We start from the raw sequence: 23,671 nt of genomic DNA on the forward strand, positions 1-23,671 counted from the left end.
TACTGTAGTGACAGGGACTTTAATGTCCACCTGCTGAGGTTAGACATACTGTAGTGACAGGGACTTTAATGTCCACCTGCTGAGGTTAGACATACTGTAGTGACAGGGACTTTAATGTCCACCTGCTGAGGTTAGACATACTGTAGTGACAGGGACTTTAATGTCCACCTGCTGAGGTTAGACATACTGTAGTGACAGGGACTTTAATGTCCACCTGCTGAGGTTAGACATACTGTAGTGACAGGGACTTTAATGTCCACCTGCTGAGGTTAGACATACTGTAGTGACAGGGACTTTAATGTCCACCTGCTGAGGTTAGACATACTGTAGTGACAGGGACTTTGATGTCCACCTGCTGAGGTTAGACATACTGTAGTGACAGGGACTTTGATGTCCACCTGCTGAGGTTAGACATACTGTAGTGACAGGGACTTTAATGTCCACCTGCTGAGGTTAGACATACTGTAGTGACAGGGACTTTGATGTCCACCTGCTGAGGTTAGACATACTGTAGTGACAGGGACTTTAATGTCCACCTGCTGAGGTTAGACATACTGTAGTGACAGGGACTTTGATGTCCACCTGCTGAGGTTAGACATACTGTAGTGACAGGGACTTTAATGTCCACCTGCTGAGGTTAGACATACTGTAGTGACAGGGACTTTGATGTCCACCTGCTGAGGTTAGACATACTGTAGTGACAGGGACTTTAATGTCCACCTGCTGAGGTTAGACATACTGTAGTGACAGGGACTTTAATGTCCACCTGCTGAGGTTAAACATACTGTAGTGACAGGGACTTTAATGTCCACCTGCTGAGGTTAGACATACTGTAGTGACAGGGACTTTGATGTCCACCTGCTGAGGTTAGACATACTGTAGTGACAGGGACTTTAATGTCCACCTGCTGAGGTTAGACATACTGTAGTGACAGGGACTTTAATGTCCACCTGCTGAGGTTAGACATACTGTAGTGACAGGGACTTTAATGTCCACCTGCTGAGGTTAGACATACTGTAGTGACAGGGACTTTAATGTCCACCTGCTGAGGTTAGACATACTGTAGTGACAGGGACTGTAATGTCCACCTGCTGAGGTTAGACATACTGTAGTGACAGGGACTTTAATGTCCACCTGCTGAGGTTAGACATACTGTAGTGACAGGGACTTTGATGTCCACCTGCTGAGGTTAGACATACTGTAGTGACAGGGACTTTAATGTCCACCTGCTGAGGTTAGACATACTGTAGTGACAGGGACTTTAATGTCCACCTGCTGAGGTTAGACATACTGTAGTGACAGGGACTTTAATGTCCACCTGCTGAGGTTAGACATACTGTAGTGACAGGGACTTTAATGTCCACCTGCTGAGGTTAGACATACTGTAGTGACAGGGACTTTAATGTCCACCTGCTGAGGTTAGACATACTGTAGTGACAGGGACTTTAATGTCCACCTGCTGAGGTTAGACATACTGTAGTGACAGGGACTTTGATGTCCACCTGCTGAGGTTAGACATACTGTAGTGACAGGGACTTTAATGTCCACCTGCTGAGGTTAGACATACTGTAGTGACAGGGACTTTAATGTCCACCTGCTGAGGTTAGACATACTGTAGTGACAGGGACTTTAATGTCCACCTGCTGAGGTTAGACATACTGTAGTGACAGGGACTTTAATGTCCACCTGCTGAGGTTAGACATACTGTAGTGACAGGGACTTTGATGTCCACCTGCTGAGGTTAGACATACTGTAGTGACAGGGACTTTAATGTCCACCTGCTGAGGTTAGACATACTGTAGTGACAGGGACTTTGATGTCCACCTGCTGAGGTTAGACATACTGTAGTGACAGGGACTTTAATGTCCACCTGCTGAGGTTAGACATACTGTAGTGACAGTGACTTTGATGTCCACCTGCTGAGGTTAGACATACTGTAGTGACAGGGACTTTGATGTCCACATGTTCTACGGTTGCCACCAACACTGCAACCTTATGTTATGGCTCATGTTATGTGGCCACTACCACCAGATGCCAGTCCAACACACACACACACACACATACACACACACAGACACACACAGACCCACATCCACCTGCTCTTATCACGGTTTCCCTGGTGATCACTCCTCTTCCTCCCACTCTCTCCCCGTCTCCTCCTCCTCCTATCGTCCACCTCTCCTCCCTGGCCCTGCCTTACCATTCGTTATCCTAGTCAAGTCCTACAGCTGAACAAGTTAGCTGTTTTCCATTGGGCCTTCGCTGTGCTCTCCTGCCTCATTTGCATATGCGCCAGTTAATTAGTGTGGGGGCGCAGGTGCGTGGTGATAATTATTATTAAACATGACAGTCACCTGTGACCGTGCTGCCCCCCTCTCTCACTCCCTCCATTTGTACAGCCAATATACACTAACGCCATGTGATGTCATATCCTGGCCATTATAAGGATCTTTGAAGCTATCATTGACACTGTTGTTTTCTTCTGATAGTTGCATTTATTTTACGGTATATTATTTTGAACAAGTCTACCACAGAGCGTAGTGCCTGGTTGATTAATGCCAAGAGCAGACATCTCAGTCCAGCCTAAAAGGAAGACAGCGGATTAGGTTGAAGTCGCCCCTCTACACTGATCTTGGGTCAGTTTTGTATTTCCCTCCCTAATGGTTCAGGATAGAATTTGGGGAGAGCAAACTGATCCTAGCTCTGTACCTAGGAGCAACTTTGGGTTACAGTAACTGTATGTTTGTCTACCTATCAGGACCCCTCGTGGTCAAATAAGCAGCTTGGTATTGATATGTATTAGGATCCCCATTAGCTGTTGGGAAAGCAGCAGCTACTCCTCCTGGGGTCCACGCAGAACATGAACCATGACATAATACAGAACAGGTACACCACAAGGACAGTGCAATACACATGTAAAAATGGCACAGGTAGCCTACGGTTCACGGTTCAGTTGCTCTTGGCTTCACTATCAGATTCCGATCCACAGAGTCGACCAGAAGCATCTTTCAGCACTGACAACTCCATTAAGGAAGTAGAAGAGAGGAGGGGGTGAGAGTCTGCTGGCAGCAATGTTAGCCCCTGACTACTGGTTACTGGCAGGCACACACACACACACACTGTACTGGTGGTACCTGGCAGTCACCCACCACGGCAGTGAACCATGCTCCATTGGTTCACTGCCAAACATAGAGTTGTGCTGCCCTCTGCTGGTTGTAAACTAAAATTAACAGATGTCATTTATCAAGTAATCTCGGGAAACACAGAACTAAAATCTGTCCATGAGGGATTATTGACATGGTAGCCTATTATCAAATAAAAGTGAAGTCCTACAGTAGGATGCTAAGTAGGGCAATGCACTATTTTCCACACGCTCTACATTTTAGGACTAATTCCAGTAGCCGACTTAAAACAATGTCACTACACCCATAACAGACCACATGACGTGACAGTGATCCTTCGGTCCAGCACATGCAGTAGCCTCCAGCATAAAGAAATAAAGAACACTGGTGTTTACTGCAACCATCACGAATTAGCAGCATCTGGCTACATCAAAACAACTGGATCATATTCATGGGACAACCTTGACCAACCTTAATGAACCCAGTAGCCTACAACAGGTGTTCTCAGCCAGGGGTACAGGACCCCTCGTGGTCAAATGCACATGAGGGGGTACCTCAGGGGTACTCTGAGCAGAGCCTAATTAAACTGGTGGTACAGTAAAGGGAAAAGGTTGGGAACCACTGGACTACAGTTTACATCTCAACGTCATACGCAAGAAGATGCGCTCATTGCGCCGTTGTTGTCATTGCGTAGCATCAATGGATGGACTGCCTTTGGTTTCTTGGCTTGTTGTGTTGTACATCAGCGCAGCGCCACCTCGAGGCGAAGGAAGATAAGCGCTCGAGGACCAGGGCTGGGCAGGCATCAGGCTCCCTCGCTGTATGTGACCGCACCGTGCATTCAAAGGTTTACAGGATACAAATCGGATGCTGAATACTCCGTACCTGACAAAGGGTGAGTGAGATGCACGTTTTATTACTCCGCCGTATCCGACCACACCCAGACAATGCATTTGCCAGCCACCTGCCTTTAAAAAAAAGGCCCGCAAAATGAACATTCTAGGCTATATGTGTCCGAGGGTACCAGGCTATGTCGTCCATAACGGTATAGCCCAGACAGCACATCAAATTGGCGACCTAAACAACACGTGATGGGTTATTATTGTAAACCTTTCAAATTAACCTATATGTGTAATTCGGTGTTACGCGTTGCCCTAAATGGCACTCGTAATACCACATATGTAAGCTATCGATTATGATAAAGATATCATATAAGCTATCAACCGCAAAAGGTTACAGACCGGACTGAAAAACAGCAGCATCAGTTGCCATACGTCAGTATGGTGTCTAGTACATCCAAAACAGCCTATGTTAATAAAAACAAATCATGATTATTGGACACATTGTAAATTTAATAATAAGGAACTGAGCGGTCGCTAACGCAGGGTGGGTTGTTTTTTATGCTCAGGCAGGGCCATCTACAGTAGCTTCCAGAGAGAAATGATGAGCTGTCATTTACGATATAGCTCTGTAATTGAGAGAAGGAGGGAGAACGAGAGAGAGACGGCAACGAAACCAACGCAAAAACGTCGGGCACAATTGCGAGACTGAGGCCGCATAGAGGGTTAACCAATCCAATTCCACAATGGGGAATCAGGACTGTCTGGTCGTATTCACATATGAACCATCTACGCTCATTCGGGGCCTAGATATTACAAGGTGCCTGATTAGATTAAATCTCGCTAAATCACTTTTTCACTGATGGGGCATCGTGAGTCAGCATGGCCTACCAGTAGCATGCCCGTTCAAGCATTGCCTATGGAGGCCTGTGCCACTGAATGGTAGGCTAGCTAGGCCATATAGGCGTAGTGTGTTTTTATGTAGGCTACTGTAGGAATTATGACCCAAAAATGAGCACCAGATGGTATGTTACTTCTGAGCGGAAAACGCGATGACTTTGTCAGTGGGTGTGGGTGTGTGTCCTTCTCTCTCTATCTGTGTACCTGCTGTGATCTCTGTGCCTGTCCAGAGTCATACTCATGTTATACAGTATCTTCATGTCTTTCAGGTTGGTCTGTCTGGTCTATCTAAGCCATCTGATCAACTATCCAACAGTGATCGTCGTTGTTTAGATCCTGTACAGGTAGCATGTATTCCAGCCTGCTGTAACACAATATATCCATCATCACTGAACGGCCACTCTCAGTTCAGTGACATTGGTTGAGTGCGACTTTGGTTTGGTGACCCGGCAAAACACTCAGTAATTTAGCCGTTAAGCAGGATGTCAAACAGTCAGTGACATATTATCTCATTTCTTCTGGAATGGTTGCAATGTAGCCTATTCTAAAGCCTCATTGTTAGCAACGAGGTCCAGTCATACCAGCAGGTTAGTGTGCTGGGCATTTAGTTTGAAGAAACCTCTTTGCTGAGTTTAGGTGTGACAAAGTTGTTCACTTTATCCCTGTTTGTTTTTAGGTTCGTATCCATCCTCTCCATTCGACTTTGTCGAAAGTCGTTCGAATGTTGTGTCAATAATACATTATAACAGTAGGCCTACACTTGATTGGTAGAGAGCTTTTTATTTACAGACAAAAATGACAAAGCTCTTTACATTGTGAGCAGCCATATGAAATGCTTTAATAAAAAGGCTACTGATTGTGTTCCCTCCATTTACAGTTGGCTGTTATGACTGGTTGTTCTAACTGATGCTGACCGTGGGCTCTATTCAATCTGTATTGCTGAAGTGTTACAATACACTTGATCGAAACTTTAAAGGTCATTTCCTATTGAGCCGAGATATGTAGCGGTCACCGTGAATGGAGTCTCCGCCAACGCGGGGAACGTGGCCTTTAAACATTCATTCACGCTGTACCGTTGAACTTCCGCAATACTGATTGAATGGAGCCCCTTGTCTTCTTACACAGTGTGTCATAGGGGTTAAAGGTGAGCAGGTGTGTCAGTGGGCGTGGCAGAGATGAGTGTCTCTTCCTGGTTCCTGGTGAGTGGCGGGGGCATGAGGCACCGCCTCCCCTGGGAGATGATCTTTGTTGGTCGAGACGACTGTGAACTCATGTTACAGGTAAATCATATTTAGTTTTGTAGTGAGTCCAGAACGGAACACGAACCCGGGTACTGGAGAACGTCAGCCCAACACTGTAGCCGTTATGCCTAAACTGTACTACCACTGCTAATGTTACGGAGGTGGGTCGATGAACCACTCTGGCATGATGAGTAACCTGAAGACGAGCGGTAGCTCCCAGAGCTGATCTCTAGGCTTTAGTCTTGTCAAGAGACCTGGGTTCGATTCTAGTGGGTCACACTGCTGCAGGTGACTGTTGGACCGAATGTAATCTATGTGATCTGGATTATAAAGAGATTAGCAGGATTATATTGATTGACTGGATTATTGTGTCTTTAGTCCCGCAGTGTGGACAAACAGCATGCCGTTATCAACTATGAGCCAACCACGGACGAACATAAAGTCAAGGACCTGGGGAGCCTGAATGGGGTAAGTAAGATTTGAATAAATATGAATATGAAATGGTTCATGTGCTTCATAAACTGTTCTAAACGGCTAATAATGATATTCCTTTCCTTCCAGACATTTGTGAATGAGGTCAGAATACAGGAGCAGGTGTATATCACTTTGAAAATTGACGACAAGTTGAGGTTTGGATATGATATCCTGTCATGGTGCCATTTTGTCTTTGAAGCTTAGCCTACAGTAGTTCATTGAAATGTCATCAATACCAAAGGAATGAGAGCGACAAAAAAAAGGACTTCAAGGCCAGAATACGGGTATATAAAACTGTAACATAATCACTCTTAATATACTGCCTGAAAAATCATCTAACCTTTCAAACTTACCGCTGTGACTAATGCATAATACATTAGCATATCTGTTTCTGGACTGTACGTCGCTCTGAATAAGAATGTATGCCGTTAAATGACTAAAATGTTAAATATCTGTGCTATCTCCTGTGAAGAGCTAAGCCTGTGCTGTACAATCACCTTTCCTTAACCTGTCTCACATACCAACCTGTTCACTGTGGTGCGAGGAGAGCTCCATGTCCCCGAGGAAGCATTAAAGGTTGGTTGGACATAGGCTAAAGAAATAGCTAGTTCTCTTTCTGTGTTTCCTATCATCCTATCTCCTCGCCTTTTTCTCAACCATATTGGAGGAGAGGATCCAAGGTCCCACCCCTCTGACTTTCTTCTCTAATCCATTTTGAGAAGGAGGCAAGGAGAGAGGATGCGAGGACTCGAGGAAATATGAATTGAGAAAGAGCCTCACTAAAATATGCTTACAAAGTATTATGAAAGGAAAAGCTCTGAGAAATACCTTTTTCTACTACGTTGGTTGATGCATGTTTAATGGAGATTATGTTCAGTCAAGAACGGCGGAAGTTTCTGCTGCATGTGGCAACACCTCACTGCTTTGTTTGAATGACAAAAAGGAACTTGGTGATACATTGTTCAGTTAGGTCTGTCTGAATCCTAACTTGACGTCTACATGCATAAATTACTCAGATTTCGCGTGAATCATGAACTGATGCCAAATGAGATTTGCACAACAACAAAAAATTCTATGCTTACAACCAAGACCGTGACTACTGTATACATTTCACTGATGCAAGGATCAATTGTCCCATGTATGTTGGTGCAAACATAGAAGAGCTCCTTATCAGACTTACCCTTGTAATCATATCTCTAATGGTGTGAGCTCATCTCCTCTCTGTGTTGTCCTGTGTCCTCGTCTATCAGCATGAGAAGTTTAATAGTCAGCTCCTGCTGCAGACGGTAAAGCCGCCAGAAGCTGCTCCGGTACCATCCAGACCTGCAGTAGAGGTCAAGGCTGCAGCCGAGGGTGGTTCCGAGGGTGGTTCCGACGGGGCGGTGGCAGTGGGTAGTAAACCCCCTGAGACCAGCAGAGAGGGGGCCGGGGACGACAAGCTGGCAGGTGAGAGGGTCTGCACTCTGCATGGACCTTGGAAGGTGACGGGATTAGGTTAACAGAGATGACAGGACTAGATAACAGAGGTGACAGGATTTTGGCGATGCCACACACCCACACAGTCTGTGCTGTGACAACCGTGTGTCCTGTATTTTTAGTTTCCTACGCTAGGCTGTCACCTAAATGTGATTCTAAGGTGCTCTGACTTGGAGACAAATTTGGAGGTCGAACTGTTCTGCCACAATATGTCTTTTGGGGACTTGTGTGGGTACAAAGTGCTAGTTAGAGTTTGCAGAGGTCGTTGTTTGTTTCTCAGGGGACATTGCGGTAGACCAGTGGTTCCCAAACTTATTATAGTCCCGTACCCCTTCAAACATTCAACCTCCAGCTGCGTACCCCCTCTAGCACCAGGGTCAGCCTGCCACACACACACACAATACATTTATTAAACATAAGAATGAGTGTGAGCTTTTGTCACAAGTGGGAAATGACAAAGAGCTGTTATAGGACCAGGGCACAATTAATAATATAATAATCATCAATCATTTTGCTCTTTATTTAACCATCTTACATATAAAACCATATTTGTTAATAGAAAATTGTGAATAACTTGCCACAGGTTAATGAGAAGGGTGTGCTTGAAAGGATGCACATACTTTAACTCTGCAATGTTGGGTTGAGTCTCAGTCTTAAATCATTTTCCACACAGTCTGTGCCTGTATTTAGTTTTCATGCTAGTGAGGGCCAAGAATCCATTCTCACATAGGTACGTGGTTGCAAAGGGCATCAGTGTGTGCAATTTGCCAAGGCAGGATACTCTTGAGCGCAGCTCAATCCAGAAATCTGTCAGTGGCTTCTGATTAAATTGAATTTTCACTTGTAGCAATTTCGATGAGGCTCTCTTGTTCAGATATGGGTAAGTGGACTGGAGGCAGGGCATGAAAGGGATAACAAATCCAGTTGTATGTGTCATCCGTTTCAGGAAAGTAGCTGCGTAAATGCGCACCCAACTCACTCAGGTGCTTTGCTATATCACATTTGACATTGTCCGTAAGTTTGAGTTTATTTGCACACAAAAAATCATACAATGATGGAAAGACCTGTGGGTTGTCCTTGTTAATGCAGACAGAGAAGAGCTCCAACTTCTTAATCATAGCCTCACTTTTGTCCCGCACATTGAATATAGTTGCGGAGAATCCCTGTAATCCTAGATTCAGACCATTCATCGAGTTGTGAGATAGTACTTTTGCACATATAACACACTGTGGCTGAGGAAAGGCACTACTTCCAATATAAATGAACTCCAAATCAATGTAGTTCTCATCATATTTGCGCCTCTTCTATGGTCCAACGTCCCGGTCTGTTGTTCGGTGCTCTTCGGCTGCATCAGATTCACAACTGTCAGTGTCCATGCTAGCTGGGATAACGACAAATGTATAATAACTGATGCTAGCATTGGATGTGCTCGTGGAAGCAGAACAACTTGTGTCGTCGACAGGTGCAGGTTTAGTACTGCTAGTAGTAGCAGTAGTAGCAGTACTACCAGTAGAGCTGGTATGTGTCTCTATGGACGCGGGCCTAACTTTTTTAAACCATTTATCAATTTTCGCGCAAACGGAATGAGCAGCAGCTATGTTTGGCTACATACGGACCGTTAATGGAATTCCCGCGAGAGAGTAACGGTTAATGTGATTGGATGTTAATTATTTGACTAGGCTACCTGTATTTGACATTGTGTTGTTATTTCACTGAACGTTATATTTGTGGCAGTGAAACGAGGCTACTCAGGCAAGAAAAAAACCTCACTCAAATGTATAGCCCTGTTGGAAAATATAAATGGACTGTTTGAAAATGTGAAGAATGATTTGTTTTAAATAAAATATATACAGATATTTTTTAAATGTATGTGAATCACATTTTTATTTGGCGTACCCCCGAAGGCAAAGCGCGTGGGGATACCTACGGTAGACAAACTAGGAGGTTAAACTTGTTCTGTCACAATAGTCTTTTGGAGAACTGTGAGGAAACACAATTTCAGTTCAAAACAAAATCTGTGTCTTTCTCACTGACCTTGGTGTTGTTTCTTTCCCAGGGGACATTGCAGTACTAAAAAGGGGCACCCCTCTGTACGGCCAGCCTTCCTGGTGGGGGGACGGGGACGCAGACGATGAGAACTCTGGGAAGCAGGATGGGACGACAACTGACAGGAAGCAGGAGAGATCTGAGTCAGGTAGATGCTGTCTAGCCTGGAATACAGACTGAAGTTAGCTGTGTTTCACTTTGTCTGTCTGCCTGTCTGTCTGTGTGTCTGTTTATACATCAAACACCCTACCAGATAACAGTAGACTTTTGCCTTTCTGGTAGCATATGACAGCAATTGAATCTCAAAGTCTAAGTCCTTGTGTTACGCCATCTTGATATCTGCTTCAAACGACAGATTGTAAAGACCCCAAGGAGACAACAGCCGGGGCCCAGGAGAATGGCCTGTACACCTCAAGCCAGGAGCCCAGTTACTTCGAGATCCCCTCCTATACCAATGAACTCCCCTCCCAAGACACGGAAGGCGCCACCGCCACTAACCCTGCCTCCGGCCCTGAAGCCGTCCCCCAAGGCCACGCCTCCTTCACCATCGAGTTTGACCTGCAGGCGTCCAATAAGGTGACGGTTAAGGACCGGGTGGCGAAGGTGGTGCCAGAGGTGAGGCCACGGCCCCCAAAGAAGGGCGCGGGAGAGGAGCTGAGTGCCCTGCAAACGGCCATGGTGGCGGCGGAGGTGAAAGTAGCTGATTGGCTGGCCCAGAACGAGATCCCATTGGCCCGTACGGAGTCGGTTGACAGAGTGGTGGAGGACGACGGGGAGAGCGTGAAGAGTGATGTGCCGGTTCAGCTGAAGAGTCTTAAAGGTAAGACCAACCAACCAATCACCATAAGAATTGAGATTTGTCAACAAGTCCTCTTGCCATTGCATTACATAGCACTACACAGTCATTACACTATGAGACAGTTTCCCAAACACAGATTAAGATTAGTCCTTGATTTGAAAGCATGTGCACTGGATAATCTCCATCGAAAGCACTTCATAGTCTAGGACTATGCTTAATCAGTATCTGGGAAACCAACCCAATAGGTTCATAGGATTATAACTGCACACACCAAACGTCCAACCCCTTCCCTCTCGTTTCAGGTAGTAAACACGAGGACGGTACCCAGAGCGACTCAGAGAACGCAGCCGCGCTGGGAGAGCAACGCCGGGCCGCCCTCGAGGACCACTCCAGGGGGCTGTGGGGCGGCCGAATAGAGGGGTCAGGGGTCAAGATACGAGAGGGGCGCGCCAACGTCCCAGAGGGACTCTTTGCCGAGGAAGATAGCCCAGCCCGACGACACAGGTCCTCAGCTTCCAAAATGGCACCCATCGGAGGAGAGTTAAGAGAGAGGACCAAGGATTCCGTTCCTTACCACCGCGACCAACACCAACCGATAGGACTTGGGGAGGGGTTTCAGAATCGTCATGGAGACGACTATAGCGACCGGGGGACCTATACCATAGAGATAGAGAACGAAGATAACCAAGAGGAGGAGGCCAGGAGAATGATTGACAAGGTGGGGATGGTAAATAGGACTTTAATGAGCTTAAACTGTCATTTGAATCTTGTTTCATCTGAATAACTCGTTTACACAGTCACTAGTCCCAGAATTGGTGTATTTTTGTCAAGGGCATGGCCTCGTATTTACTGCAAGTGGTACTGTGCAAGTGCACTAAGCCCACATTGTGTTGACCTCTCGATTGAATGTTTGGTTGAATATTTATTGAAGTCCATGTTCTGGCCCAGGTATTTGGTGTGGAGGACTACCAGACTCTATCCAGGGTGGCGGGCTATCCTGATATCCAGAGAGAGAGACTGACCACTCAGAGGCCAGGCTCAGGAGACAGAGGCAAGCCTGGACGTATCGAACCAGAGGTAACAGCATTTCTGTCTGTCTACACAGAGACTCGCCATTGCAGAGGAGTGAAGGAGTTCAACTCCAAGTCAGACACTACTGTAGATTTGGTTTTTTTATACTCCCAAGATTAAGACAGACTTCACACGTAAAGAAAGCTTTCAGTTTGATGCCATTCCTTGTGGAAAAAATATGATTTTTTTTATAAAGAAAGGATATATGCTCTCAAAAGTGCGTTTGTGTTTGAAGTAGTCCTAAGCATTTTACCTGTAAATAATAGATGCGTACATGCCACTGTGACACTCTGACTAGTAGAATTTGTCCTTGACTTCCCCTGTGCTCTAGTCTCTCCCCTTTATGTTGGAGACTGAGTGTTGTTCAATGTTGGTTTCTCCCCTGTTTGTCCTCCAGTCTCTCCCAGAGGAGCTGGTTGTGGGCGGTCCCAGGTGGGTCTCCCAATGGGCTACTCTGGCAGCCAGCCACATCAGGACTGACCCTGAGGGCTCTGGAGCTGAGTCCCATGTCCACTACCACACCGAGGACAGAGGTGCTACTGCTGGGTTTAGACCTGTTCTGAAATTGAAGTGCTTTGCTGTTTTTCAGTTGTTTTTCACTTATTAGTCATACCACTTATTTCAGTATAAAGTCAAAAATAACTAGAATAAAGAAACGAGTGTTGGGTATTTATATTGCCAATATATGAGATACCCTGTCTCTCTATAGCTGAGATCAGTGAGTCCAGTCACTCTGCCTCCATGGCCTCCACCAGCTATACAGAGCGCAAGAGGAGAACCCTGCCCCAGCTCCCCTCCACCGAGGAGGCAACCCCAGGAGGGAGGAGATCCCCTGGTCCAGCTCACCGCCCCTCCGATGTGGGGGAGAAACAGGACACTGAGCTCCAGGAGAAGGAGAACCAGGAGACGGGGAGAGGAGGGAGGACCAAGCCTGGTGGTGGAGGTGGTGGGGGTAGCCAGGCTGGTAGTGTGGGTGGAAGCACCAGAGGAAGTCCGAAAAAAGGCTCTCCAGCGAAGAACCAAGATGTGGGAAACCGGAAAGAAACTGTGTTGGCGAAACTGCCTCCTCGGCCAGGGAGTAGTGGGGGGAAGAGACTGGAGGAGGCACGGAGGAGGAAGAAGGAGATGGAGGAGAAGGCTAAAGAAAGGGAGAGTGCTGGGAAGCCGCTTCTTAGACAAGAGAGCTTTACGGTTGAGAGACCCAGCACCAACGTCCCCCAGGAGCTCATCCCACGGATTGACACGCAAACTGGGGCACAAATACTGACAAAGGAGGGCAGGGAGGATGGAACCACCCGGCAGAAGGACTCAGAGGCGGTGGCTGCGTTTCTGGAGACAACGGTATCAGACCTGGGTGAACCAATTAGCCAGTCCATCGAGGGGTCTTTGTCGCCTGAGTCAGATGTGGACACCACCAGCACCGTTAGCCAGGCAGCGGGCGTCGGAGGGCGGAAGGTGGTCCACCAGAAGAGACGTACCCTAACTGCCCAGCAGAAAGAGAGGGAGAAGACGGTGCTGTGCTCCTCCACCAAGGGGCCTACCAGAGCCAGAGATACCCAGGATAGGAAACCCAAATCCAGACCGTCTGGAGGACAAGGGACCCGCCAAGCTGGTCGTGCCTGGACCTCCCTGGACCTAACAGATGACGACGTCAACTCCAACTCCCTCCTCTCCGACTCCCAACCCTCCATACAGGAGGTTAGCTCGCACAGTTCCCACGCCAGAACCCAGGCCGGAAGCACCAAGGCTAGCCGGGCTAAAAACACCCAGGCATCCAGCACCACCACAAACACCCTCAGTAAACCTACCACCACCTTGCCCAAGGTGCGGCCCACCCGGGCCTCGATACTCAGACGTGCCCGTTTGGGGGACTCCTCCGATACCGAACCAGCCGACATGGACCGGATGTCCGTAGCCTCCGAGGCTAGCACCACTAGCTCCAGGTCCGCGGCTCCCGGACCAGGGATCCGGAGAGGCCTGTCCCGCATTGACGCCCTGGCCCAGCCCAGGAAGCCCAGGATGGGATCTCCGTCTGCCCAGAGTGACTCAGAGGCCACAGGGGGCCGTAGCCGGGGGATAGGGGCTCGTAGCATTGCTACCGACTACGCCGTCCGACAGGGACTCAGAGGAGTCAGCAACATGGGAGGGATAATACCCAGGGCCAGGGCTAACAGCGCCTCCAAACTACCTGACAAGTCTAAGGGCTACATCACCCCTACAGGTAACATACTGTACTGTCTGATACAGAAGTAGTGTTTCTGAGTGACTGTTCTCTAGTAACTTATCCACCGCAATGTTTGATTTGGTATCATGTTTGTGCTATAGTCTTTTTGTAGGTGCTGTCATTATTGAGCATCAAGCCCTCAATCACTACTACGTCTACTGACAAAACATCTTCTCTTGACTCCAGCTGGTGGCCGGTGGCGCCGGATGCCCATGGACTACGCCTCCACCTCGGAGGACGAGTTCGGCTCCAACCGCCACCCGTCCAAGCATGGCGGTCCCGCCCGGCAGTTTGCGTCGCCGCGGCTGACCCAGCTGGGTGGCTCCGCCCCTGCCACCCCCAGTCCGGGTGGTATAGCGGCTCTGAGGCAGCAGTCAGCAGGCAGAGAACAGGAGGAGTACATGAAGGACTGGACCACTCACAGTGAAGAGATTGCCAGGTATGGAGGAGCAGTCTGTACTGTACATATACAGAGAAACTGTAGGGTCCAGAGGGGAGCAATCTCACTAGGCCTATACAATATAATAGGGTCAATTCTATAGGGGAGCAAATTACTTTGAGAACCAGTATAACCTCAAAAGTATCCATTTTGCAACATTCATTATTTCATTTCATGCACTATATACCCACAATAATACACAATAGAAGTCAAATCAAGGGTATTTAACTGATTCATTCCCTGTATGTTGACAGGATCAGTCAGGACCTAGCCAAAGACCTGGCCATGCTGGCCAGGGAGATCCATGACGTGGCCGGAGAGATCGACTCAGTCAGCCCAGCCGCTAGTGCTGCCACTGACCCAGGAGCCATGGTACTACACATCCCACGATGCAATAATCCCACTTTATGTAGCTGTTGACATCAGTCATGATTTCCCCAAAAGTCTGAGCCACATGTACATATCAGGGCCCATAATCATAAAGTGTCTCAGAGTAGGAGTGCTGATCTAGGAATATGATCTAAATTCTAAAAACTGAGCCTAGATCAGTACTCCTATCAGAAGCTACGTAAATACGGGCCCTGGAGCCTGCTCCTTGTGAATGTTGTGGATTTACAGTACCTGTCAAAAGTTTGGACACACCTACTCATTCAAGAGTTTTTCTTTGTACTATTTCCTACATTTTAGAATATATATCAGAAAATAAATTACTTTGTCTTGGGTGCTTTGCCTAGATGGAGGAGCGAGTTTTTGACGATGGCTTGGATCTTGGGAGTGGCCCGTCAACAGAGAGCATTCTGGGTAATAACATCCGCCCCGTGGAGCTCCGGCCACGCAACTCTAACAGACAGGGTCCCCGCGCCATTCGCCGCCAGACTTGGAACAGAGAGGATGTGAGTTGTTGCCGCTTGGAATCCGAACTAAAAATAATAATACCTGAAAGTATTTGATTGTACTCTGGTTTAGCCTGGTTTCTACTCTGTTTCAGCTTGTCTTTATCCCATGTGTGTTTATAATGACAATGGCATCATTACCAGTTTGAGATGAAGAAGTTTGAAAAACAGTTGTTAGAGAGAGAGACAAAACACAGCCCAAAAACCAAAAGGACTTGATGTCAGGGTGAATTGACCCTACGCCATCAAAAACCTACTGTATTATTGATGAAACAGTGTGTAACTTGAAAAGTTATTAATAAACCAATTAGGCACATTTGAGCAGTCCTGATATAACATTTTGAACAGAGATGCAATGGTTCATTGGATCAGTCTAAAACTTTGCACATACACTGCGCCTGGGCTGGAATAATACATTATGGCCTTTCTCTTGAATTTCAAAGATGATGGTACAAAAAAATTGTTGTTTTTTTCTTTGTATTTTCTTTTATCAGATCTATTGTGTTGTATTCTCCTACATTCAGTTCACATTTCCACAAACTTCAAGGTGTTTCCTTTCAAATGGTATCAAGAATATGCATATCCTTGCTTCAGGTCCTGAATTACAGGCAGTTAGATTTGGGTCATTTTAGGCGAAAATTGAAAAATGGGTCCAGTCCTTAATAACACATTTATTACTATATTAATGATGGATGATGCTGGTTTCTGGGAGATTTGGGCAAAAATAAGCTATTGTATATCTAATATCTATCTGGTTTTGTGACTGCATATAGCCTTGGTATCTCTGCCTGTCCTAGTTATTATGCTATTTTAGGTGTTTACTGAAACACCTCTTACATAAGACCTCCTCTTTTCCTTGTTGTTTCCCCTCAGGCGGTGTTGGACAGTTTACTATTAGCATCTGTGACCCAGCTCTCGGCACGGATACGCCATTCTGTGGACAAAACAGCCGGCAAAATCAGGTAGGCATCACCTTTCATCACGATTCACTCAAAGAAAAGGAATGTGAAATAATGAATTCCCTGATTTTGATGATGAAGTGTCAGGAGTGCTTTATGAGTTGCAAGTGAACCCAAGCAGTGTGAAATAATAGGCTCGTTTTTTGACTTTGAATACATTTTTTTCTGAATACGTGAAGTTACATGCTGTGCTTTGAACTGGATCAATCCGGACAACGACAAGGAAGAATCAGTAGTGTTGTATAAGATATGATGGCTTGTATCCTAGAAAATACTGTATCCTAATTTGGATACTATGAATGACACTTCATAAAGGTTAAGGTGACAACTTGAAACATCCATCCTCACTTTTTAAACATCAGAAACCACTTTCATGTTCCCCCCTCAACCCATTTCACACAAATTAAATCACTCAACGTGATCATACAACAGATATATTTTTTTATTTATTTATTCTTGAAAACTTCTCCAGGATATTATTCAAAGATAAGAACCGGAAATGGGACGAGATTGAGAATAAACTCCAAGCCGAGCACGACTCTCTACTCCTCAAGACTTCCAGCACGGTAAGGTGCCAGACCCCTACTGTCCTTACCTCACACCTTGTCTCTTGCCGTACCACCCAGCTGCTGTGATACATGACTGCAGAGGGCCGGTGGACCTAGTTTCAAGTTCAGGTTTCAAGTTATATTTGTCGTAGGTAGCGTATACACATAGAAAACACCGTCCATCCAAATGTGTACTTGCAGGTTCCTTCTGGACGGTGCAACCACAATAAAACTTAATAAAAGATAACAATAGAAACATAAAGTTAATGGTTCAGTAGAACAGAATAAACATTTTAGCATAAGTATAATGAAGGAAGGCACAATTTATAGTCCAATATTTACACGTGTTTTTGGGGGAAAGGGGGTTGGGGGCAAGTGTTTAAGTTGTGCAGTATTTAGAAACAATAACATTCTGGTGGAGGCAGTTGTGATGTGTGTGTAGCATGAATGTATATGTGTCTGTGTGGGTGTGTGAATGCTTGTGTCAGGGAGTGCATGTGTGCCAAGGTAAGGAGAATCAGAGCAGGTGGTCAGTCCAGTTTATGTGTTCAGCAGTCTGATGGCTTGTAGATAGAAACTGTCTCTGAGCCTGTTGGTATCAGACCTCGTGCTCCAATAACGTCAGCCCGACGGTAAGGAGGTGAACAGCTCGTGGCTGGGGGAGTGTGGGGTCCTTGATGATGGTGCGGGCCTTCCTCAGGCTCCGTTTCGAGTAGATGTCCTGGATGGGTGGGAGCACGGTCCCAGTGATGTACTGGGCCATCTTCACCACCTGCTGGAGGGCCTTGTGGTCATAGACGGAGCAATTCCCATACCAGGTCGTGATGGTCTAAGAGAAGTGCCTGGTAAAAATATAAACACAAACCAGAGAGTGCTTATTTGAGGTGATGATGCAACAAAACGTTGGGACGGTAAATAATTGATGTCTTCTACCACCATCTGGGAAGCTCGGAGTAGTTTTAAAGGCCGTCGTTGGCTGATGGTGCTGTTGCATTAATCATGTCTGTTAAGCCTGACAAACACCCAGATGTAGTAGGACGACCTAAACAGAAGGTGGTAAGGGGGTGAGGTAAGGACGTGTTTCTCAAACCTGCCCCCCGGTCTGCACAGTCACATTTGTTTAATTGAGATGTGAGTTTCACTTTCTGAATCAAGATAATAAGTCACTTCCTTTCAATTCTGAAAGTATAAGTTATGTTTCTGGATTGTAATAAAGTATTTTGATATCCACTTTAATTGATGAGGTTTGACTCCCCCTCCCTCTCTCTCTCTCTCTCTCTCTCTCTTCTCTCTCCCTCCCTCCCTCCCTCCCTCCCTCCCTCTCTCTCTCTCTCTCTCTCTCCTTCTCTCTCTCTCTCTCTCTCTCTCTCTTCTCTCCCCTCTCTCCCCCTCTCTCTCTCCCTACCTCTGTCTCCCTCCCTCTGTCTTTCTCTCTCTCTCTCCCTCCCTCTCTTGCCACTCTCTCACTAACTGTCTTTCTCTCTCTCTGAGAGTATAACATAACATATGACAACAGTATCGAACATCACATCAGAATCAAGTGCCACTCTCGGGTGAACGGCGATAATATGTCCGTTCTGGGATTTGAACCGACAACCTTTCAGTCCCACCTCCCTATAGCAGCTATCCCTCCTCACTGTCCTCCCGTATTAAAAAGTGTCTCAGAGTAGGAGTGCTGATCTAAGATCGGGTCCCACATGTTCATATAATTGTATTAATTATGATCTAAAAGGCTAAACTGATCCTAAATCAGAACTTCTATTCAAGCTGGAGGAGAGGAGCAGTTTGATTAGTCAAAGGACTTGACTTATAGTCTGTTGTCGTGGGCGGTCCAAAAAATACTGCCTTGCTCATGAACACGGTTGTAAATTTAGGCTGAACACAGTGGCTGGCCTTAGGCTACCTCTCAGTGATGTGTCTGTTCACTAGAGTCCAAATGGAGGGGATGATTATGCCACATTTTAATTGCTTCAACTTTTCCCAGTAGAAAGGAGGAAGATAACAAGGGTCAATCTGATGTTGTTGTTGTTGTTGTTTAAGGAAGGTAACTGGTGAGGACATCAATGTCTTATCGTGAACGGTATCCCTTCTTCAATTCCATATCAATTTGTGTGTTTTGTTGACCTTTTTGTTTGTTGTGTGGTTGTTTACCAGGAGATCACCACCATCCTCCAGGATCTGAAGAGAGTGGAGAGACAGTTACTAGGTATGAGTCCTGAGACAGTCATACGTGATTTGATTTCAGCTGTATACAGTACAAGTGATAAGAGATATACAGTTAGCATCTGCACAGAGCATCTATATTCATACGTATTTCATCATATCAATCATCACATTTTTATATAAATAAATCTTCCATTCTCTGATTGATTGTTTGCTTGCTTGTTTGACTGATTGACAGACCTCCTCCTCTATGACTGACAGACCTCCTCCTCTATGACTGACATACCTCCTCCTCTATGACTGACATACCTCCTCTTTGACTGACTGATTGACAGACCTCCTCTTTGACTGACTGATTGACAGACCTCCTCTTTGACTGACTGATTGACAGACCTCCTCTTTGACTGACTGATTGACAGACCTCCTCTTTGACTGACTGATTGACAGACCTCCTCTTTGACTGACTGATTGACAGACCTCCTCTTTCACTGACTGATTGACAGACCTCCTCTTTGACTGACTGATTGACAGACCTCCTCTTTGACTGACTGATTGACAGACCTCCTCTTTGACTGACTGATTGACAGACCTCCTCTTTGACTGACTGATTGACAGACCTCCTCTTTGACTGACTGATTGACAGACCTCCTCTTTGACTGACTGATTGACAGACCTCCTCTTTGTCTGACTGATTGTCAGACCTCCTCTTTCATTGACTTAGACCTTCTCCTTCTCCTCTTTGCTCCACAGTGATTGATGTGATGGTGGATCCGGACGGCACCCTGGATGCCCTGACCAGCCTGGGACTGACCAGCCCTCTGACCGACCTGCAGAGGGTCAGTCCTGGGGCAGCGGGGCCCTCCTCTGTCGGTCACCCCACTGGAGGTAGTAGTGGAGAAGGCCCTTCTAGCAGCACCCTGTCGGCCCCCAGCGGTGGACCCTCCTCGGGGGCCTCAGGCACCTCTACCCAGGTGGCAGAGAGAGACCTGGGACTCCATGTGGATAATAATCTGCCCTCTATTGGTGGAGAACAGAACTGTGTGGTTCATAAATGAGGAGGATCCTGGATCTAGAACACACTACTAAAGTACAACTACCTAAACACTTGCGTGGAGGGGCCCTGATTGAGGCTCACTACTAGGGAGGATGGTAAAAGACTTGGAGAGATGGGATTCCCACTGGGCACAGATGTCAATTCAATGTCTATTCCACATTGGTTCAACGTAATTCCATTGAAATGACGTGGAAACTACGTTGACTCAACTAGTGTACGCCCAGTGGGTTGATATTTCCTTCCATGTCTGGACAAACCTCCTGAACATCAGACCTGACCAAAAGAGAAGTAAATAAACACTTTTTAATCTTTGTCTATGACATACCAATCCGTTTGTTCATATGAATTGGAGCCAACAGTGAGCTTGTTCTGTAGCTATAACATGTAGAAGGGTTGTGAAAGGATTATGTACTGTCAATACAATCTATGTACCAGCACATGTCCTACAGTCCGTTATCAACACTACTATATCAATATTCTTGAACACGTTTGAAAAGTACCAAGAGTTATTTTGCATTATGGTCTGCTAACTGCACCGGCTGCTGGTTGATTGATTACTTTTCAGAAGACATTGGATATGATTCTGTTTGTGTTCGACAGTGTTGCCGATTGTGTAACACCATGTAACTTTACACACTAAAAACAAGTGGTTCTATATAGTGGCAAATAAGGGTTCTTTGGCTTTGGTTCTTTAACCATACTCATAAGGTTCTAAATGGAACCTGTATGGTGCTATAAAGAACCTTATCCTTTATAAAAGGTTATATATAGAGCCAAAAAGGGTTCCGCTGAGGTTACAACCCTTTTGGGGGCAAAATAGAACCCTTTTTTTATGGAGAAGTGTTCTGTAAAGAACCTTCTCAATCTCAAAGGGTTTTTTGTAAAACCATAGAGGGGTTTTAATTCAGATTTAATATGCATATTATATTGTTACAATTCCATAGATTTTATTATTGTTGAATCAGGTGTCAACCATTCTCGATTGACCCAAGGCCATACATGAGTTTGTCACTGGCTATAGTCACATATTGTATAGCATGTAACAGCATAACCCAACAGATTAGATCAACTGAAATTACACTCTCACTTACGGTTGGACAAAAAGAGCTGTTAGCAAACCACGCCCCAAAATATTCAAATGAGCCACCATTTTAATGATCGCTAAAAGTAAAGAACCATTGAGTGGCCCAAATGGTTATTTGGGTCAGTATGGTTCCAAGTAGAATTATCACCCTTCCCGAAGAACCCTTGAGGAACCCTCTTTTCTTACTGTGCAGGCTACTATTTACAAGCGATGAAGTCACTGCTTTGACTGATAAGCTTGCATTTGACTGTTGCTTAGTGGTTACAACCCCTTTGGGGGCTATATAGAACCCAAATTACAACCAAAACTAAATGGACACCATGGTTCAGCATTGGAGAATAGAACTCAGTGTCTTTCTGAAAATACTTTTCAGAATATCCCGCCATTATGCATAGCATAGCTCAGCAAATATTGTGAATAGGACCATATAGCATACTGTGTCTGTTAGCTGACTTGTAGCACTTGCAGCTTGCTGCGCTTGTTCTCATATTACGATTTTTCCACTAAAGAGAGACCAATATTATTCTTTATTTATTCAGATGAAAAGACATCGAGTATGTACAGTGTTATGTATCCATTTAAATGTGTATAATGTGTATAATTCTCCCATCCATGCCTTCCCTTGTGGAGTGATACAGTATCTTAAGAATGATGGATCAAAGATAGCTGTACCTTATGTTACTAATAACTAACTACTGTAGGCTAGGTGGTAAAGTAGCTTCCTGAAAAATGTGTTCCCGAAAGTAGTCCCCATATCCAAGTGTATTACGTCACAAAGTGCCCATTGTCAAAACCATTGTTGATGAAACGATAAGATGGAAATAGCCTGGGTGCCACATGTCTGGCATGACAAATGCGTAAGGAGTTGGAAAGAGTGCAGAAGCAGGCTAGGAGGTGTAGCTAAGCTAACGTTTGTTGATTTGCACATGTTAAAGCTGCGGTGATTCACCACAGAGTGGTGGTGTTAGTAAGGATACCCAAAACAGGTCTGGGTGTACTCCTTGTGGATGCTGGGTTTCATTGGAACTTGTTTTTTTATTGACAACTGGTTTTGATTATCCATTATGATTGAGTCCTCAGGAGGCTGGTGAGGGGAGGACGGCTCATAATAATGACTGGAATGAAGTGAATGGAATGGTATCAAATACAAGGAAAGCATGTGTTTGACGTGTCAATACCATTCCATTCCCGCCATTACTAAGAGCCCGTCCTCCCCAATTAAGGCACCACCAGCCACCTGTGATTGCGTCATGAAACACACACAAGTGTTCTGGTTAACGTACTTGAAGAACGCTTATGAAGCGAAGAGATCTGAGTAAAAGCCAGCACAGAAAGGGATAGTCGGGAGACCAGGATCATGTTCAGTCGGGAGAAAACTTTTTGAAATGGAGTTAAGCGGGTAGGTAACCACTCATTTTCATTATCCGTTGCAAAACAGTTTGCTACAGTGTACCCTACTGAACATGACCAAGTCCTGAGAGAAACCATGACATGGACCGGGAAATTAAATGGACCCAGGAAGTAAAATGGACCAGGAAGTAGCTCTATATACCCCATAGAGCTAGATAGAGGACACAACATTGTATCTGTCCCTTGATGGCGTCTGTGAGAGCATACAGCACCATTGAGACCATCTCCATTTTGAAGTGGTTACTTTTCATATTCTACTACTATGAGTTGGTAAACAAACTGAAAGGGTGCACACTGCCACCTGGAGTGTGTTGTTTGAACAGGTATAAATCCAAGGTTTATGATTTACTGCCACCTGCAGTTATGGAATGTTTGTTCAGAAGTGTAATTCATTGGCTGATCCCTCCTGATGAGCTGGTTTGAATGATGTGATCCTTTCTTAACCCATAAGAAGTCCCACCCAGTTCTACTTAAAAATGGTGTAAGTCCTCAATGGTGCTGCCCATGCTAAAATGGCTTTTAGACACTAGAGTCCTCTATCTACCTCTATGATCTACCCATACTGAATCTGGATGTCCTGCCTCATACCAATGTTTACACATGAATGTAACCTGATCGTAAATGTTGATGTTTCTCAGCCAAAACAGCTTGATTATTAATAAAGAAAATAGCATTTTGTGTCTTATTAGTAAGGTCTTTATTGTCTTTATGTCATTTCAAACCTTTTACATGTTTCTGCTTGTATATTTTGTACGGATAGGTTTTCTAATTGTCATGATGTATTTGTTATCTTTGTAAGATAATGGTTACATTATTTTTTTGTTTGTCTACTTTCCACTGGTTTTAATAAAAATGCATGATTATCATTGACAGTTTTTTTCACGTGAATTTCATATCCAGATATCCAGGCTGTATATATTTCTAAACAC

The 23,671-nt window shown here is 45.4% G+C and overlaps 1 protein-coding gene across 2 annotated transcripts; it reads left to right on the plus strand.

The window, feature by feature from the left end:
• Window positions 1–3,884: 3,884 nt before the first annotated feature.
• On the plus strand, window positions 3,885–23,608 carry LOC110485739 (centrosomal protein of 170 kDa). Of its 2 annotated transcripts, XM_036940397.2 has the most exons (19): window positions 3,885–4,017; window positions 5,987–6,141; window positions 6,481–6,570; window positions 6,664–6,742; window positions 7,094–7,152; window positions 7,827–8,022; window positions 10,109–10,246; window positions 10,454–10,918; window positions 11,200–11,615; window positions 11,846–11,974; window positions 12,366–12,501; window positions 12,678–14,189; window positions 14,379–14,631; window positions 14,886–15,003; window positions 15,366–15,524; window positions 16,398–16,486; window positions 16,956–17,049; window positions 19,186–19,237; window positions 19,945–23,608. In XM_036940397.2, the coding sequence occupies exons 2-19, from the start codon at window positions 6,037–6,039 to the stop codon at window positions 20,247–20,249; spliced, it is 4,395 nt and encodes a 1,464-aa protein (XP_036796292.2). In that variant the 5' UTR covers window positions 3,885–4,017; window positions 5,987–6,036; the 3' UTR covers window positions 20,250–23,608. The 2 variants fall into 2 exon arrangements, with proteins under 2 accessions (XP_036796292.2, XP_090051933.1); XM_090195807.1 differs by having other exon boundaries at window positions 3,888–6,141.
• The last annotated feature ends 63 nt before the right edge of the window (window positions 23,609–23,671 follow it).

Source organism: Oncorhynchus mykiss, chromosome 13 (assembly GCF_057628025.1).
Source record: "Oncorhynchus mykiss isolate SJ-2025 chromosome 13, ASM5762802v1, whole genome shotgun sequence".
NCBI lineage: Eukaryota > Metazoa > Chordata > Actinopteri > Salmoniformes > Salmonidae > Oncorhynchus > Oncorhynchus mykiss.